The following is an 18,887-nucleotide window of genomic DNA, read 5'->3' as shown; positions in this document are numbered from 1 at the left end:
GCCTCAGTGTGGTATCAGTGTGCTATCTCTATCCAAAAGCCTTTCAGCTTTGGGATAAAATAGACACCGTGTCACCATTCAGATGATCAGGGTGGCGTGTGTATGAATTGCATGTTCCTCAGAAAAACCACTTCAACATCTCAGCCTAATTCCAGTGTAGCACACGGGACCGCTGCTGTTCTCACTTCAGGTTTGTTGTGGCGTGTGTTGATGGAGTTTTTCCTTCGTTTTACGCAGGAGGTCACGCTAATTGGCCGAGAGCGTGTCAATCATTATTTTGCAGGTCGTTCTAGAAACAGCGCTACAAAAACCCTGCCGGTGGACAGAGCCGGGCGGGCGGTGGACCATGGACCAGTGAAAGTTCAGCATTTGGAGCATCTGCTCGGTCTCTTCAACAGGAATTTCACATACGATCCTAACCAGACTTGAAGATCTCGTTAAAACACTTCCTGTCCGCCTGCTCTTACTTCCTCCAACTTTTCTCCTCGCAAACTAAAGTTACTGCTGACCTGACGGCTACGCCATTACGTCACCCTCGCTCGCGCAGAACGGTCGAACACATACACACATCTCTCTCTGACACACACACACACACACACACACACACACACTCTGTCCCACCAACCGCCGCCCTGCAGTCATGCCACTGACACACGGGCAGAACCGCGGATTTCACCCCGAAATAGTTTAAAAAATAGACAGAAAAGCGCAGAGCCGCTCTGCTGCTCCCGCGCTCCAGCCTGGGAGACCCTGTTGGATGTGAACCGCCCAGCCGGAGACACTCTTCCGCGGTCGAGGCTCTCCTATTCGGCCGCCGTGTATGGGAGTGAAGCGGGGAAAGCGAGCAGACGAGGAGGAGGTGAGCATCGAGCGAGCTAATGAACGATTAACCGGCTAACATTTCATGAACACTGCGCTTTCCGTCGTCTCTCAGCCATGTATAAGTGGATAATGAACGCTGCCCTCTTTGACGGCGTACTGGTGTAGTTTACCGGGAGTTTGCGTCGACTTTGGGCGGCGTGCTGTGCTGTGTTGTGCCGCGTTAGCTGCGGCCACACGTCTGCAGACTGTTGGCCTGGAGCGACCGCCGTGGCTAAAGGCCACATTTACCACCAGCACGGTTTGAGACAACGTTTAACTTGGGCGAGGACTAAAATAAGTCGGTAGCTATCGTTCACCGCTCTCTCTTTGTTAGACGAGTACACTGGAAGAAGTGTGGCTGTGGATAGCCAGGCTAGCTTGCTATGCAGAGCATGCCGTTAGGCAGGTAGTTAACGTTAGCGCTGGAGGCGACCCTGAAGATCCAGTGGATTTGTATGAATGAGATGTTTGAAAGCAGAGAGAAGCAAACGGTCTCTGTGGGATAACCGTAAGTTAGTCTGCGAAATGTACGACTTTGTTTTGGATTCATGTGTATTCTGAGGAACATGATCTGATGCCCCTCGACATACCTGCATAGACGAACTGCTGAGCCGAGTCCTAACAGGTCTGTGTAGTTATACGAGCCGAGAGAATTCACCGAGAAGTGAGGAGACCCTGCTTTAGTAACATACGAGATGTGTTGACATTTAGTGCAACGCAGTATGAGCAGAAATGCCTTCTGGAATGTTCTTTGGTGCTGTTTTTGTATGGCCTTAGTGAAATGAAAATAAACCAGTGCCGTTAATCTTGGTCTGCTGGATATCTGGGCCCAGGAACGCTGATACTTGATCCCTGCTAAGCCTTCTTATTCCGAGAAGTTTAATACATATGGGCCATTAGTTCATTATGAGTAGATCATTGAATGATTGAGGGATGCATCAGTATGGGAATTGTGTGCCAATGTTGATGTCCAATGTTTTTCCATGTACATATCTGTCAATGACGATACTTAAGCTTTTATAAAATGCATAATCCTAGACTTAATCCATCTAGTTTAGCCTTATAGAGAATGTTATCATTATAGAGAAACATTTCTGTTGACTGGTAGAGAAAATGCACACAGTAGCCTCACATCTAGATGCTCTGCTCTACCGGAGTACAATACATACGTCATCAGATATGGGTTCAGAATATCTGTCTAACATTAGTCTCTGTCATCATGCATCCCTAGAATGATTAGTTCATCATTTGAGATCTAATTGCCATTAGTTGATAACCAGGCCTGGTTCAGGGTTAGCTTCTTCTTTTTAAAACATGTTTTATATTTCTCAAACATTTCAGACAGCTTTCCATTCACACCGGTGGATTTGTGATGCCAGTGATGTCAGCATATTTAATATTAGAATATGATTGCAGAGTCAAATGTGCAGTTGTAGACCGTACTTTGGAGGCATGGAGTTTGGAGAGGTTTGGCATTAGGAGTCATGTTTCATTTTTGATGCTATCTGAAATGTTGAAGATGGAGGCAAATTTGATCATAGCTAGTAAAAGAGAAATAAAGGGACTAACATGGGGCTGAGGGGGCGAGATAAGGTCCAGCAGCAGCTGCCCCCTGGCTACAAAGTCTGTTGGGCCTTTCTAGGTCAGACTATTTGCATACCAGGGGCTCTTCACACTGACCGCTGCTTCTGCCTCTTATTGTGTGCAAGGTGTAATATCTTTTATGTCTGTGTGTTCGTGTGAGAGTGTCTCTTTGTTTTTCTTCACGTTTGGATGTCAAAACTCATACAGTAAAGCTGTTTCATCTTGTTGGTAATTTCTGACCTCTTCCGTCCTGCACATTTGTAACCCCAGCCAGCCGCTGTGGCTAAATTTCAGTTGCTTCGCTTATCGGGTTTTAGCTCAGCTGTAACAGACAAGTCTTTATTAAAAAAATTAATTAATTGAAAATGTCTGTGTCCTCCGCTTCCAGACGGGCGAAGAAATATGAGCAAGGAGCAGTCGGCGCTCGGGCAAAGATAATGTCAAGGCGAGGGGGTACCCGTTTGCTGCAGTGAGCTGAAGCAAGCCTGGCCTTTCTCTCAGTGATTTAGCACTGGAGACCCAGGCGAGGATGGGCGTAATTCAGCACGGGTGGCCGAGCCTGGTGGCTGTGGTGTGGAGAGAGAGAGAGAGAGATGTTTTATGGCAGCATCTTGCCCAGGGTTTTTTCTGCCATGCAGCTTTAGAAAGATAAGCGTGGCCAAGACGTACTTACATTTGAAAGCAAGCTTTGTGTGTGCAAATCTGTTTGTCTGTGTGCTTGTATTTGTGTCTTGTCTGTCGGGTGTGTGGTGCCACAGATGTTTTTTTTTTGTTTGTTTCTTTGTTTGTGTAAATAATGTGGCACTAAATGTGTATGTTGCATGGCATTGCAACACTGTTACGTTTGCAGTGACTGAGCTATAGTCATACAGTCTCATGGCATGTAGAAGGTCTTGGAAATGCAATTAGTTTCCTGAATTTAACACACGAGTACTATTTATTTAACATTGCATATTATCCTTTCAGTATTCATATTAGGCTGCTATGACTCTACTGACAGGTTTAATTGTCCTTTCTTATCCAAATGGCAACTGAAACTAAATGTTGAAGAGGGATGCACTAATATTAAAATTGTGATATCCGATATTTTTCATGAACATATCTGCTGAGGCCAATACCAAAGCATAAACACTTACTAAATGTAGAAATATAAACTACATCTACCTAGATTAGCATTTTGGAGGAATGCAGCTCTTTTTCTATAGAATTTCAAATAGGACTGTCATGGTTATTACATTATCACTTGATCACAACAATTTGAGCTGATTATGATTATTTTCCGCAGTTAGGTCCCACAGTAGAATACTGCTGGAAACAGAATATTGTGTTCTTTTTAGATTAGATTACAGCACAGCAAATTTGTGTCAGTAAAAGATTGCAGAGACATGTTTGAGACATGTCTTGAGACTTATGACAAAACATTTGTGAAAAGGCAGCTGTGAGTAATGTTTTTATAACTGATTTGTTAATAGTAGTTTGTTTATTTGAGCTTGGGTTGTGTTCGTGGATATGAGGTTGTATTCGGCAATTCGGTGTAATGAAACGGTAACAGACTATAAGGTTATTGGGGACACCTTAAAATACTATAACTGTTTTATTTTAGTTCATTTTAGTTATAAAAATCTGCTTTTTCACCTTTTTTTGAGACAAGAGCAGCTCTGCTTGCGTTCCCACCATGCTGTCACAAGCTGATTACACGCAATACAGTTCCTCCTTTGAGCATCCAACCACAGCACAACAGAGGGAGGAGAGTCCCAAAATGTTTTTTATAGGTTAAAAAACCCACTTTACACCCAGCTTGGAGGAGGGCAAATGCTCCTATACGTGTATGTTTACAGTCACAAACTGTATGTGTTTGAAATAACATACAAAGTAATTGGGGGTGGGGCTTTACTGTTAGCTTGACGTTAATATAGTAGATTAACAAGCTTATAGAAATTAGCTTTGTCCTATCTTTTTGGATAAACACAAGGTACTAATAAGGTATCACTTATGTATTGATATGTTTTGCATTACGGATTTAAGTACTGATGAAATCCACAATATACTCAAAAGAAAAAATGTATTATTATAATATTGTCCGGCTTGTCAGTTAGGCTACTAAGTTATTACAATTAGTAAACAAGACAATCGGACATGTTGGGCTCTTTAAGCTTGTGCATTAAATTTGTTAATGGTGATAAATTTTACAGCATCAGCTGAATTGTTATGGTTGACAGGCTGACAGGTCTAGTTACAAATGCAGTAAGTGTGTGTGTGTGTGTGTGTGTATGTGTGTGTGTGTGTGTGTGTGTGTGTATATATATATATATATATATATATCACCAGTTCTGATATAAATGCAATGTAGTCATGCATCAAAATTGTCAATAGACAATCCATTACTTTTTTTGTATGCCCTTATTGGTCAGATGTTAGTCGTAAGCAACATGATACCACAAATGTTCATCAGTTATAGTTTTTCTTATTGATTTGCATGCTTGGCTCGATTGCTGAATTTCCTACTGTAAAAGTGATGCCATTGCAGGCTGGCTGTAGGCAGAACCAGCTCCATTAAGATATTGGATTATGGAGCTCTCTTTAACCTGATTATGTTCATCCATCTCCATACTGGATCAGTTGGCCTTAAGGAGAGAGTGAAGGCTAACCTTAGCAAAGCCCCAGCTTATGGTGCTAAAGGCTTGGTGAATGTGGAAGTGCTAATGGTTTTGACTTCCTCACTTTTGCTTTACATGTAAACTAAGCATGAGTCCCTCAGCTCGTTCCTATTCGTCAATTAGCAGTTTCTGTGGCCTTGCTAGTGTTGCGCTAGCCTACATTTCTGAAAGCTTCACAGTCGAAGTTGTAAACCACCAGAGGATTGTCTTTGAGACAGTTTAGAAAACAAAAGAGAAGGAGAAATGCTGAATTGGTGCAGGGGGTGGGGTTCAGCTCGGCGGAATTAAGCCCAGCTATTGATGAGCTGGCTCAAAGCTTCACAAAACACGGTGAAATCAAAGGACATCAGCACATGAAAAACAAAGTTTGTTGCCTGTTGGGATGATGTTCTGTGCTCCCCTGTTCAGTGTTGGAGGAAAGCGGAGAAAGAAAAGAGAAGCGAATTGAGAAGCAGAAGATTTAACGCCCTGTGACAGTCTGGGAGATGATGACAGTGAGAACTGGAAGAAAAAAGGTAACACGGCCTCAAAGGAAGCAAGTCGAGAAGGCTCGGCCAAGAGTTGTAGCTGTCTGTTGTGCTAAGGGTTTTTGTAAAGTGATGTTGTCGTGAGAGGGGAATAGTTCTGAGAGAGGACATAAAAGAGGGTATCTGAGGAGAAGAAGAGAGTCTGAAATGAGATGAGAAGGGTGAGTTTGAGAGGAACAGAAGAGACAGTTTTATAGGCAGAGTTAGAGAGGGGCATCATGCTGAGCCTAATCAGTTCTTCACTATTACGTAAACTCCAGGAAGAGAGGGAAGGGCCTGGTGGAATCACATCACTGTGCTGTGTGTGCGTGTGTCTGTATCAGTCTGTCTCAGACAGAGATAATCATTAGGAATTTTTTTGTAGAGTAGCATAAGTGACTGATGCTTAAAGGAATCTTCCTGCGTTTTTCAACCGACTAGCTGTCTAATCTGCATCATGTTGATAACCACAGATTACATTTTTGTAGCGCTGATCATGAGAACAATTGAGTTAGGTGCCACATTGCATGACTTTTAAAGTCCTAGCACATCATAGGTATCTCACAGTATGTGTGAATGGAGTTTAGATGTGGAGGTACTCAATTGCGATCATGCCTTAAACTCAGTTTATTAAAAAGCTTTTACTTTTAAAAAGCTTACTTTTTTTTTCTACTTTTACTTTTTGATTACTCTGTCTGGGATCTCCAGTGCAGTACACTCTCTTGTGTATATATAATTACTTAAATAGTAATACTTTATGTATCTGTTGATATACATATGTTTACATATGCACTACACTTTGCATTACATTGCACTTGGCACTACTTTGTATTACTTATTATTTTTCCTTTCTCTCCAATCTGCTCTGAGCCAATGCAACAATTTAATTTTAATGTGCACTGTATGGTGTAAATTTGAATGACAAAGTCTGTCCAAGTCTACTATTTTAGTTTTTATACTAGTATTTACCTCTTTCTTGCTCTCACATTTTATTGGCTGTTGGAGGTTGAGTAGCTGACTGGTATACAGTAGTAGATTATGCTCACTTGGGGGGAAAAATTTTTTTCTGATATATTCTGACTGGTCTGAAATGCGATCAGGATGCCAAAAAACTGAGTTTGTTTGTCTCGCACACTTATCGATTTTCTGTTCCAAATGGCGATACCAACGGCCCCAAAATCTGCAGGCAAGAGCCAAATAGCACAGACTCAGCTAGTCTGAGAATTAGGGGCTAAAATTGTGTTGTATAACCCCGATTTAATGCCATGATCGAGAATTTGCATATAGTGCGGCCAAATTTGGTGCATCTTTATCACTGGAGGTTCCTCCAGGAAGTCCAGAAAGCAGTGAAAAAATATATTTCTGTAACACTGAGGGGGGGCGGGACAAACTGTAGAAGATGATGTATTTTCATCATCTATCAGCATTGTACCAGTTGGCTCTAGAAGAGTCTCCATTGCTCATCTGATTTGAAAACCTACTGGTTTTCTATCGCCATTTATATAAACAAATTTGCAAATGTCTTCCTATGTGTGCTACTACAACGACTAATTGATATTCGAGTATCTGTAATAGCCTCAAAGAAAAAAAAATGTACGGCTGTGGCATTGCACAAAATTTAGCATCACAAAGAAGAATACATTTTAAAACATGTTTTATTATATAAAGCTAGCCTGTTGAAATGGACAGATTTCTGTGTCAGATGAGTAACATGACAGAGGCTGGCTCAAATGAGCTAATGATTATAAGTTAATTATAAAATTACAGCTAACCATAGTAATACTGGATGGTGATGGAGACTCGTTGTCTTCTACTTTTTTTTCCTCTTCAGTGGTTGATGGGCCAACATATTATTTTGTTAGATGAAAATATTCAAACTGTTTCTGGACCTGACATCAGCCTAGCCTATTTGGCAATAAAAGCCACACCATCATTGTCTTCATTCATGACGTTAACAATGCGTCCTTGATTTGACGTTTTATTGAATTGTTGATTTGTGTATTTTCTCCATCTTCCTGTGAGAAAGTGTGTCAAATACCCAAATAATGATTTCAGTATGTGAATCCTTGCACCTGAGAACTCGAGTACCCATGCAGAGCACCCCTAAAACCCGCAGCCCTACATAAATTTTGCCAGGAAAATTTAAAAGCAAAGTTGTTCTTTTAAAGTTTATCAGCTATTGGAATGCCACAGTAAAATGATTTGAATACAGCAGGGATTGTACACACAGCCAGTACTGTGTTTTAATGTGAGGCAGTAATGGCTACTGTCACTGTAAGCTATTGAGGTAATACTGACTGTTTGCTCTGGCGTTCAGTGCACAAAAATCTGCCTGCAGTTCTGATGTAGCCATTAGTATTGCATTTCTTTTTATTTTGCATAATAGTCAGTGGTGCTTTAGTCATTAGTTTGTTACTAATAGTCAGTCGTTTGCTTTTTGCTTGAAGGAGAGTATAGTTAGAATTGACTTTATGCAGCAAAAAAGAAAGCTTGTCTGTACTTGCGCCAGATCCAGTCAGAGGCAAACTATTATAATAAAAATTGAATCACTTCTCATATTACCATTGCAGCACCCAACAGCTTTATCATGAGAAGTCTTTTCCTGTTTCTGTAAAGTTCTCATTTTGGACACATGAGATTTTTTTTCGGTAACAGCTTAGTTTACTAATCTTTAACTGAAGAATCCATGAACGTGTCCTACGATTTAGTGTGTTTGCTTAAACATTTACTGATTAAATTCAGCAGTTGCCCAGTCGCTTCTAAGATAATTGACTTTTGATTCAAAGGGTTTTCTGTTTTTTTTCCAAGTACATAGAAACACATTTGAATTGGTGTCTGTGGTGATTGACTGTATATAGTATATGTGGCAGAAACAGATTAGGTTGAAATATCATAGAGTATTCCTTTAACCACTGCATTTTCTCTGCTGGCTCTTAAAATATTGCCCTCTAGTTGACATTCTTTCTGATGTCACCGATGCCCTGTGTCTGGTTCTGTTTGTATGAGTCATTGCCAGTGTCATCTCCTGCTCACAGCACACTCAAGCAGTACACCTTGAGAGAGAGAGTAATACATTGGACGATCTCTCTCAGTACTTCCCTTCTCTGTTTCTCTCCTTTCTCTCAGGTCTGATTTGTCGAGAAGCAATCAGTGGGCGGAGCCATGACTGAGGGGGAGGGGCACTTCTACAGTGTGCAGGTGGGCGACTCCACCTTCACGGTGCTGCAGCGGTACCAGCAGCTCCGTGCCATTGGCTCCGGGGCCCAGGGCATTGTCTGGTGAGTGGATACTGTTGCACTGCCATCATGTCACCTCCCCCAGCTTACCTCATTCAAGTTCTAATGACAAGTCTCTGTCTGTCATCTCATTAAGCATTAGACAAAATATGACTTTATTCATCATGAGAGTAAAGGACAATTTGTTCTGGTGCTGAAATACCCTAGTGTTCACAAATTTGTGATCAGTATCTTTTAGTAATATATAACTGGCCAGTACTGTGCAGTTTTTGAATAAGAAATTTTAGATGTGTCCACATTAGAAGCTACAGAACAGAACTGTTCCATAAGTATTAAGAAACGGCTTTATTCTCATGGCTAAAAAATAATATGCAGAATGCATTTTTGAAAAGTGTGAAAAGGCAAGATAGCTTGATAAGCAATTTCTATTGATAATTAAGTTCTTGTTCCAACAAAATATTGATTTAATGAAATACCTTCTTTGTGCCTATTTTGTAATATGTTATTACAGAATGAAACAACAAAAAAATGATAATATGAGAATTGACTTAAACAGTTGTGTAAATGATGATGATGATGATAATAGTAGTGTCCTCTTCTCTCCTTGTCAAAGCTCTGCTCTGGACACTGTCCTGGGTATCCCAGTAGCTGTAAAAAAGCTCAGCCGGCCTTTTCAGAATCAGACCCACGCCAAGAGAGCCTACAGAGAACTGGTGCTGCTCAAATGCGTCAATCACAAAAATGTACGTCTCCACCACCAAATCTCTTTGTGCTCATCAGGCTAATTAGCTCAGCCAACTATAACATTTAAATCTCTTGTCCGTCTCTCCTCTTTCTGCAGATTATTCGTTTACTGAATGTTTTCACACCTCAGAAGTCCTTGGAGGAGTTCCAGGATTTGTAAGTCTGGACTGTTTTTGCTAACTGTGCCTTTTGTGTGCTGCTTCTTTACTGCTCCAGAGAGTTGTTTTGTCAGAGCCCAGGTGGGGCTATTAATATTCAAAGGCTTGCTGAGGCTGTAATGCACACTCCATGGTTTTGGGTAGATTATGTTGTGTAGAGTGCCTATGGTTTTATGATTGAACGTATTGAATGTACATAAATGATTCTGTTCTGTGAAGCACTTTCAAAAAGGAATTTTAGGCATACTTTCAGTGTAAACTAAAACATAGGGTTGTTATGATGCACAAAAATAATGATTCAAAATATGATATGATGCGGTGGCATCTTGATTGTGTTTTTGATAAAAGTAGCAGTGCCTGAAAATATGCCTTAGGTTTTCTTTTTCAGCTCACTAGAGCATTGTAGTGTTTGCCACACGTCTGAGATAAACCTTGGGGACCCCCGTGGGGAGTGGTGGGGAAGATTCTTTGAATACGTGGGTGTCCAAACTCTTTATTGTATTTGTTTACTCATTTGAGTTTTCAAATAAGTGAATGTTATTTAGAAGCACCTTACTAAAAACTCAACATTCTTGTTAATTCATTGGAAGCTTAAGTAAAGCAAGTCAAAGTACTCAAACATTAGTGGGAGAATATTAATATTGCTTTCCTTTATATAGCTTAGTGTTTATTATTTTATTTAGGTCAGTATTGTGTTGCTTATTCTTTCTTTTGGATGGCTGCTTGTGGTCTTCTAGGCATGACATGCTTGAGCCTGTTCAGTTGATGCTGAACCTGGTATGTTAATTCTTCTCTTTTGGACAGCCAGATGGTTGAATGTTTTGAAATCAGCTTTTCTCTTTCCATGATTTCAGTAGAAGTGTTTGATTTGATTTGTTTAGATGGTCAATCACCAAGAGACAATATTTCTGACCGATTAATCAAACTCGATATTTAAGTGTCATGAAGTAGCATCTTTAAAAATCTTATTGAGATTTTGAGTCAGGTGGTGTTGGGTGGTGGATTTATAGGAATACCATTAGGGATCTCTGGTTTGAACAGGACATGAGACTGCTAGGACTTTCACGATAGTGAAATGTTAGCTAATAATTAACTGTCATGTAAATAACTGTGATTAACAAATTTTATTTTCTTTTTTTGCTTCACTACGCAATTAATAAAGTACAAGCTTAAAGTGGCCATTATGCCTCCTGGGTATGTTAACTTAGTAGCTAAGATTGGTTGTACAGTCAAAGTTGCCCCGTTGGATCAAAAGTACTCATAAGTTCCAATGTAATTGTTCATTTTTGAATATAGGAAACCCTAGTTACCATAATACATCAACAAATTAAATATTTCTAAAAGTAGAAATATTTATGTTCTAAGCTAGCATATGAAGACACATTTATTGAAAAAGCACAGCAATCAGATGTGACGGGAAAAAATCTGTTTTGTTGTAATTTATCCCACTGACAGAAAAGGCTACTTTTTGTGAATAGACATGCCATTGTTGTCTCTTAACATGCTAATTTGCTAGCCATCCCAGCAGTATAATCAACATTAGAAGGAGCTGAATGTACCAAGTTTTTTCAATGTCCTGTCCATTTCTATTCAAGAGCCTCGCCTTGAGAAAATAAATTGAAAATACTAAGCATGTTGTTACACACCTAGTACTTTTAGTGTTGAATCCTATAGTGGAGAGTTTTAGTAGTAGAGTAAATTATGTGGAAGTTAATCTGACTTGTTGTTTGATTCTTCTAGGTATCTGGTGATGGAGCTAATGGATGCTAGCCTGTGTCAGGTGATCCACATGGACCTGGATCATGAGAGAATGTCGTACCTTCTATATCAGATTCTGTGTGGAATCAGACACCTTCACTCTGCTGGCATCATTCACAGGGTAAAGAGTCCATGTTAAGTTAAGTTAAGTTAAGTGATACTGTTTTGATCCCACAACCGGGGAAATTCCATCTCCGCATTTAACCCATCCATGCAAGTGAAACACCACACACACACTAGGGGGCAGTGAGCACACTTGCCCGGAGCGGTGGGCAGCCCTATCCACCGCGCCCGGGGAGCAATTGGGGGTTAGGTGTCTTGCTCAAGGACACCTCAGTCATGGACTGTCGGCGCTGGGGATTGAACCGGCAACCTTCCGGTCACAGGGCCAGTTCCCTAGCCCCATGTTGCCATGACTAAAGCCTCCTTCACCTGGCGTTAGAAGCAGCATTTTAATACTAGAAAGATGTGGGTTTAGAAATGACCGTTTTTCAAATATGCAGCTATTTTTATATTTTTACTTTGTTTTTGTTTACTTAATCTGCTGTCTGAACAAGGCATGTAAATACGGTAAATGAAAAGTTTGGTGTTGCCATGTTTTAGTTAAGTATTTAGACACAGCATAGAACTGCAGAGAATATGATGAATGCAAACTATAAACACAATGTGAGTCATGTAGATTTGTAGGGTTATTAATTTAAGATTTATTTGCATAATCCATATATGTATTTTGTTTCTGTGAGCCAATGTAAGATAACATGCAACATCTTAACAAACATTTAAAGTAGTTTCTCATTTACCCTGGCTTTCATTTACCACAGCTGCATTGATTTGGAAGTAAGCTTTGTTACTCTTGTTTAACTACAGAATTTCATGTAGCAATGAACAGTTTAACTTTTGCTGCAGTAATCTTGTCAAATCAGTTAAGTTAGTATTGGTGTTCATATTTTAGCTCTCGAACAGAGGCTGCAAGAAAGACTGATGTTATTTTCTGCAACAGAGGCAATCAGCTATGAGGTAGTCTGTGTCTGAGCTGAGGCCACTTTTCATAGAGCATGCTGATTTTATTTTTTTTATAGACTGCTGTAACCACTGAGCTGTTAAGGGCCTGTCAACAAATATAGCCACAAGTGGTGATCATAATGGTCCAAGCATGACACGCCAATCTGGAGACATGAGTCAGCAGGGGCCTTCTTGCCAACAGAACACATGATGGGTAGTGAGAGTTTCTAGAATGCTCTCCATTTATAATGATTGTTGATGGATGCTCTTAAAAAGAAGACATCTGTCAAACCTGTGCAGACTGACCTCTTATCTTTGAGGGAGTGAGGGTTGTTTTGGTTTCTGAACCATCTGATCCATTTGCATTTGTGATGTGGGGACACAAGCAGCTGATATTGTCTCATATGAATTGATATGGCGACATTTTATTTTATGTATATGTATGATGGCACATTTGCACAGTACATTACAAAGCCCTGTGACACTTGGTACCAATCTGTAGGGCAGCTGGAAGTTTATCACACGTGCCTAAAACTCAAAAGTTATCATTACATCAAGTGAATATTCAGGTAAAAATCAGTTTCTTATGTGGATGTAAAAATATTGTTCAAATCCTCATCCTTAATGAAAAGCAGTTCCAGCAACTTGCACTATGCAGACAGACATCTAGAGCCTGAGCATTTCGCCATGTTTATTTGAACATCTGGTGAGTTATGAGTTGTGTGTGTGTGTGTGTGTGTGTGTGTGAAGTGTTTATAGGACGATAGGCAGTAGTAAACAGGAATCACTATGGAGACCAGTCTGTGTAGTTGTATATCAATTGTTTTTGTCCTTTAGGACCTGAAGCCCAGCAATATAGTGGTGAAATCAGACTGCACTTTAAAGATCCTTGACTTTGGACTGGCCAGAACCGCCTGCACCAACTTCATGATGACTCCATACGTGGTGACCAGATACTACAGAGCACCAGAGGTCATCTTGGGCATGAAGTACAAGGAGAATGGTGAGAGCATTGACCTACCTGATATACTTCCACATTGTATTATTGGAATGATGCTTTTGAAAAACTATATTTGAGTAATTGTGTTTACAAGTGTTGTCTCTCTTTGCCTTCACAGTGGATATCTGGTCAGTGGGCTGCATCATGGGGGAGATGGTAAAAGGCAGTGTTATATTCCAAGGCACTGATCGTATCCTTTTAAACTGATAGGATAGGGTTGCTGCTTATTTGGTTGGAGTCGCTGGTTAGAGTGCATTTGAGCAGTGGCTGAATGGTCACACACCACACAGTGTAGCCTTTTGTGTTTTTGTTATTTATTTAATTTTTTCTCTCTCCTTTTTTTTTTATTTTTTATTTTTTTATACAAGGCCAAAGGTGTCAGGATACACTTCCTTTCCCACAGACATTTGTTTGAATCATGTTGGCAGCTTCCTTTGATTAGCTGCTGAAGTACTGTATGCACGCACAGATGGCAGCAGAATGCATTTGCAAGGCTTTTGCTCTCTTGGGAAGCAGGAGACTGTGTTTGTTCTTTGAGACTGTCTAGACCTGCTTGCTTTTCTCTTGCACAGTTAAATATTTTATGTCTTAGGAAGCCCTTTTTAAGTTACTAAGATTTTGCATTAAACATTCTGAAGTTGTAATGCCCTTGACATAGGACTGTAGTTTGTACAGTGCATCCTTTGTCTTTGATGACAAATGAAAAATTTGTGCACTTAAAAAAAAAAAAATGCCTTATTGTTATTTCTTCAGTATGTCATAAGATTCTCATTGCAGTTCCAAACATTTGCTGTGTTGACAGTATTTATACTTGGAACTGTGTAAAATCCTGAATTAAATATCATTCAGTTTGGATCTTTCTCACATTTAAAGCCTCTCCTCAATTTTATTCGTGATGTATAAAGACAATAACCTTTGTCTTTTGCTTTCCTTTTTGTCAAACCTGGCTGGCCTGGTCAAAATAGTCCTCCATGGAAAAGCTGCATTACAAGAGCCTCCTTTGCCATTTAAGTTTCTTTTTTTACGCTGTATTTGCTAGGTTTCCATCACTGTTCCTTAAGCATGTTATGTTTATATATATCCTCGGGCTTTTCAGTTAGAAGCAACTATCTGCGCATATCTGTAACACTGTCTAGCCTGCATTGGAGCTGGAAATTAACATACAAGCAAACATCTAGTTTTTCCTTCACTATTATAAATAAAAGGGATATTTTCAGTCAGAAAGCCAGATGCGCCTGCATGTGTTTGTTCCCTGTAATTAGGACGTTCCCTGCTTAATTTATTGTTTGTTTCCCCTAAAGGCCCACAATCCTAAATCATTTAACGCTGATAAGTACTCCTAACCTACTGTTACTCCAGAATTACACATTATGCAAAAAAAGCATTTGCCTACCTAAATTCTGATCATTTTTTTTCCTGCTGTACTTATTTTTCTGTCAGCCTTTTTGATTTTGTTTTAATTTATTGGTACACCTTACTACCCTCCCCCTGTATACATCCATATGCATATCCATACGTACATGCACATATGTAGCTATATATCTCTTTACATATCTGTATCTCTGTACTGGTCAAGTCCTTTTTATTTTAAATCTCTTAACTCAGCTCCTGCCAGACATTGACCAGTGGAATAAGGTAATCGAGGTGCTGGGCACTCCCTCTCTGGAATTCATGAACCGTCTGATGGAGACAGTTAGGAACTATGTGATGAACAAGCCCCAGTTCCCTGGAATCAGCTTCAGCGAGCTCTTCCCTGACTGGGCTTTTCCTTCAGAGACTGAGCACGACAAGCTCAAGAGTGAGATTGGCATTTTCTGCTTTATAATCCTCTCACTGGCTTGGTCACTTTCACTCTCCTCTCTTGGTTGTCAGCCAAGTTTCCTTCCTCTATCTGTTCCTCTTTCTCCCCCATTTCATTTTCTTTGCTTTGTGCCCCTCCCTCATCACCCTCTCTGTCTGTTACGCAACCAACCTCCAGTGTTCATCTCCCAAATATTCTCATGTTTTCAAAATTTGACATTGATGCCTTGATGTTTCCCCTGCCAGCTTTATGACTGCAACAACAGCAAGTAGGAGGGAATAAAAAAAATCTTGTCCATGTTCTCTTCTGTCCCGCCTCCTACAGCTAGTCAAGCTCGGGACCTGCTGTCAAAGATGCTGGTGATTGATCCAGAGTGTCGCATCTCTGTACAGGAGGCCCTTAGCCACCCCTATATCCATGTGTGGTACGACCCAGCTGAGGCTGATGCGGTCAGTGAAGACTACCCCTTCTCCCTCGTCACATTGTCCATTGACACTGTTAAACTGAGGACGTTTTTTATTATACCAGACAGACATCATCTGTTAAGGTCGTTTTTAATGGCTCTTTTGTATTTACAGCCTCCACCTCAGATCTCAGACAAGCAGTTGGAGGAGAGAGAACACAGCATAGAACAGTGGAAAGGTAAAAATGCTCTGTTCACAATTCTGTAAGGCTAAAAATGGTAGTAAAATTGAAGATTCAACGTGAAACTTAGTTTTCCACTTATCTCAAATCAGTCAAGCCATGTTCAGTATCCAAGACCAAAGTGGGGCTTTCAGTGTTAGTAGCTAATGGAAGCTTATAGTTTGGCACTGGGGTGTTGTGTGTTAATAACTACTGAGGCTAAGACTAGCTTTGGGCAAATTGCATGTCTAAATCATCATGCTTTCTGAAAGCATGCTGAGATATAAATCTCTAAAATGCTTTTTATGCGGTTTTCTGTAGTTCTTTCTGTAGCCTTAGCCAAAACCAGTATAGCATCTTGAAGTCTGTATTTTGTACATTATATGGACAACAGAAACCACATGAGCAAGTCTATTTCTATTAAACTGGCCACAACTAATGGATTTTGCTCTTTCCACTTTGACTGGCTATCCATGCATTGTAACGGGAAACAAATAGGAAACAGACTTTTGTAAGCTATCGCTCTGTGTGATGTGATTAGTATCATTTTACTAGATTCTTCAAAGAAAATTCCTGAGTAAATTATCAGTTAGTAGTTTTAAAAATTGGAAGTTGGGGTTAAAAATTGGAGTTGAAATGTGATCCAGCCACCACTGCTGAAAAAAAAATCCTAGATGAAACACTGTATCTTGGCTTATTTAATATATTTAGAGAATGGGAAGAATTACTTAGATTTTTTTTGCCAAAGTATTGAATACATGTGCTAAATCTCTGATATTATTGGCTCCTCTAATAAAACGATTCCTTCTCTCTGCCTGTTTCTAGAGCTAATCTATAAAGAGGTGATGGACTGGGAGGAGAGGAACAAGAATGGTGTTCTGAAGGAGGAGTGCTTGGGTGAGTCACTGATGACCTAAATGCCAAATTCTGTCTACTTTGTGCCTGTTTTAGGTAATTGAAATGTGTTTCTGTTCTGCTCTCTGCATTAGATGGAGTGGTGAACAGCAGTGCTACAGCCTCTCAGTCGTCCTCCATTAATGACATCTCCTCCATGTCCACTGAGCAAACGCTGGCCTCTGACACAGACAGTTCCTGCATCGACACCATTGCAGGGGGGCTAGAGGAGTGACAGTGAGCCTCTTCTCCCCAGCATACTCTCTTCCTTTCTCTCTGTCTCTCTCTTTCTCTTTCTCCTTCACTTTGTCTCTCATTTTCTCTCTTGCCTCATCTCACCCACATTTTTCCAGATGACAGTGTGGCCCATGATTTGGTCAAGACTGTAAAGTGGTGTGACTCTTGTGGATGGAGTTCTTGCACATTTCTCGTCCTCTAAGTGATGAGGAAATGTGAATGACTGACTGGTTTCTAGTTTTCTTCTTTCTTAACTGGTTTCATTGCCTTATGATCCCGTGTGACTTTTACATTTAAATAGTTTCACTAGTAATGCATATAGGCTAAATGACTTACTCCATGGTCTGTGGAGTTTATCAGTGCTTGTTCATTTTAGGGCCCCCCTCTCTGCTGAACAGGACTGCAATAATGAAATTAAATGGTTATGTAGAGAGTTGGAACAAGGGGTTATACTAGTCAATAAGAATTTTACCTCTTGCATTAAAGCAACCAACCAAGTCAAGACTATACGGTGACAATGCTAAATGTAGCCCCTTTTAACATTTGCCTGTCTCAGTAATTGCTTCCTGTGTGAATGGGTGAGTAGGGCCTCAGAGGTTTATATTAATACTAGCAATGTTTTTAGCTCATAATTTCTTAATTTCATTAAGAGGTGAGCTAATGGATTGTTGTGTGTGTGTGTGTGTGTATCTCTCTCTCTCTCTCTCTCTCTCTCTCTCTCTCTCTCTCTCTCTCTCTCTCTCTCTCTCTCTCTCTCTCTGTCTCTGTCTCTGTCTCTGTCTCTGTCTCTCTCTCTCTCTCTCTCTCTCTCTCTCTCTCTCTCTCTCTCTCTCTCTCTCTCTCTCTCTCTCTCTCTCTCTCTCTGTCTCTGTCTCTGTCTCTCTCTCTGTCTCTCTCTCTGTCTCTCTCTCTGTCTCTCTCTCTGTCTCTGTCTCTGTCTCTGTCTCTGTCTCTGTCTCTGTCTCTGTCTCTCTCTCTCTGTCTCTCTCTCTCTCTCTGTGCCATGTAGCTGATATTGCCTCTCATGCCATCGCCCAAAAGAAGCACAGTTTCTCACTCCTGGAATAGGCTAATGAATAGCAAGTTCCCCCTTCAGCACTCCTTTGTTCTCCGTGCTCTGTCTGAAGTATTGATGCATGTTACTTACCTTGAACACTTAAGAACTGACTACAGATCCTCTGCATATACGTGAATACACCTATACAGAAATGGTCGTGCCTGCCTCTGTAATATAGACTTAGTACACCTTGTTTTCAAACAGAGAACTTGATGATGCATCTCACTCATATAAGGTGTAGTCATGTATATAGATTTTGTGTAAATGTTTTTTTTTTTTTTGTTTGTTTTTTTTTTGTGAAATCCTGATTTTACAGCTTCTCTAAATGTTTTAGCACAAGTACTGTATAGCATAGGCATACTTTATTTTTAAAAAATGAAAGTCACAAATTGGATAAGAAAAAAATTGCACCCAGAATAAAAAAAAATCATATGCTGTGTAAAATATTAAAAATGTACATTGATGACAAATGCTAAAACTGTGGAAACAGTGCACAAGCCTTCTGTTCCGTATCATTCCAGAAAGAATTTAGAAGATCCTGGTGCATGATCTGAAAGATGACCATTGCCTTTTCTTTTTCGCAAACTTGAGGAACCTGTGTGAATGTTGTACGAATCAGGGTTTGTTTGGTGTTTTTTTTGTGAAAGACTTAACAGTAGATTTCACTTGTTGAAGATTAACAGCCATTCTTTGAAAGAAAAGGATAATTATTAATTGCTTTATATTTTACACTTGAACAAAAAGTTACCAATCCTTTGTTGTTTTATT

The 18,887-nt window shown here is 40.1% G+C and overlaps 1 protein-coding gene across 1 annotated transcript; it reads left to right on the top strand.

Annotated features, from left to right (window-relative positions):
- Window positions 1-336: 336 nt before the first annotated feature.
- Window positions 337-17,826, top strand: mapk9 (mitogen-activated protein kinase 9). Its single transcript, XM_017720288.2, has 12 exons — window positions 337-859; window positions 8,735-8,886; window positions 9,458-9,587; window positions 9,686-9,744; window positions 11,487-11,625; window positions 13,344-13,509; window positions 13,625-13,696; window positions 15,122-15,304; window positions 15,632-15,756; window positions 15,886-15,949; window positions 16,757-16,828; window positions 16,921-17,826. Exons 2-12 carry the CDS (start codon window positions 8,771-8,773, stop codon window positions 17,058-17,060), a joined length of 1,266 nt encoding a protein of 421 aa, XP_017575777.1. The 5' UTR covers window positions 337-859; window positions 8,735-8,770; the 3' UTR covers window positions 17,061-17,826.
- Window positions 17,827-18,887: the final 1,061 nt, after the last annotated feature.

This window comes from Pygocentrus nattereri, chromosome 16, assembly GCF_015220715.1.
Source record: "Pygocentrus nattereri isolate fPygNat1 chromosome 16, fPygNat1.pri, whole genome shotgun sequence".
NCBI classification, from domain to species: Eukaryota; Metazoa; Chordata; class Actinopteri; order Characiformes; family Serrasalmidae; genus Pygocentrus; species Pygocentrus nattereri.
The sequence above is the reverse complement of the archived record's forward strand: the minus strand, read 5'-3'. Positions and strand labels throughout refer to the sequence as shown.

Excerpts from the sequence above, each read along its gene's own strand:
- mapk9 (XM_017720288.2), top strand. The coding sequence starts at position 8,771 with ATGACTGAGGGGGAGGGGCACTTCTACAGTGTGCAGGTGGGCGACTCC. Across the intron at positions 15,757-15,885 it reads ACCCAGCTGAGGCTGATGCG|CCTCCACCTCAGATCTCAGA; the intron begins GTCAGTGAAGAC and ends TTGTATTTACAG. Across the intron at positions 16,829-16,920 it reads TCTGAAGGAGGAGTGCTTGG|ATGGAGTGGTGAACAGCAGT; the intron begins GTGAGTCACTGA and ends TCTCTGCATTAG.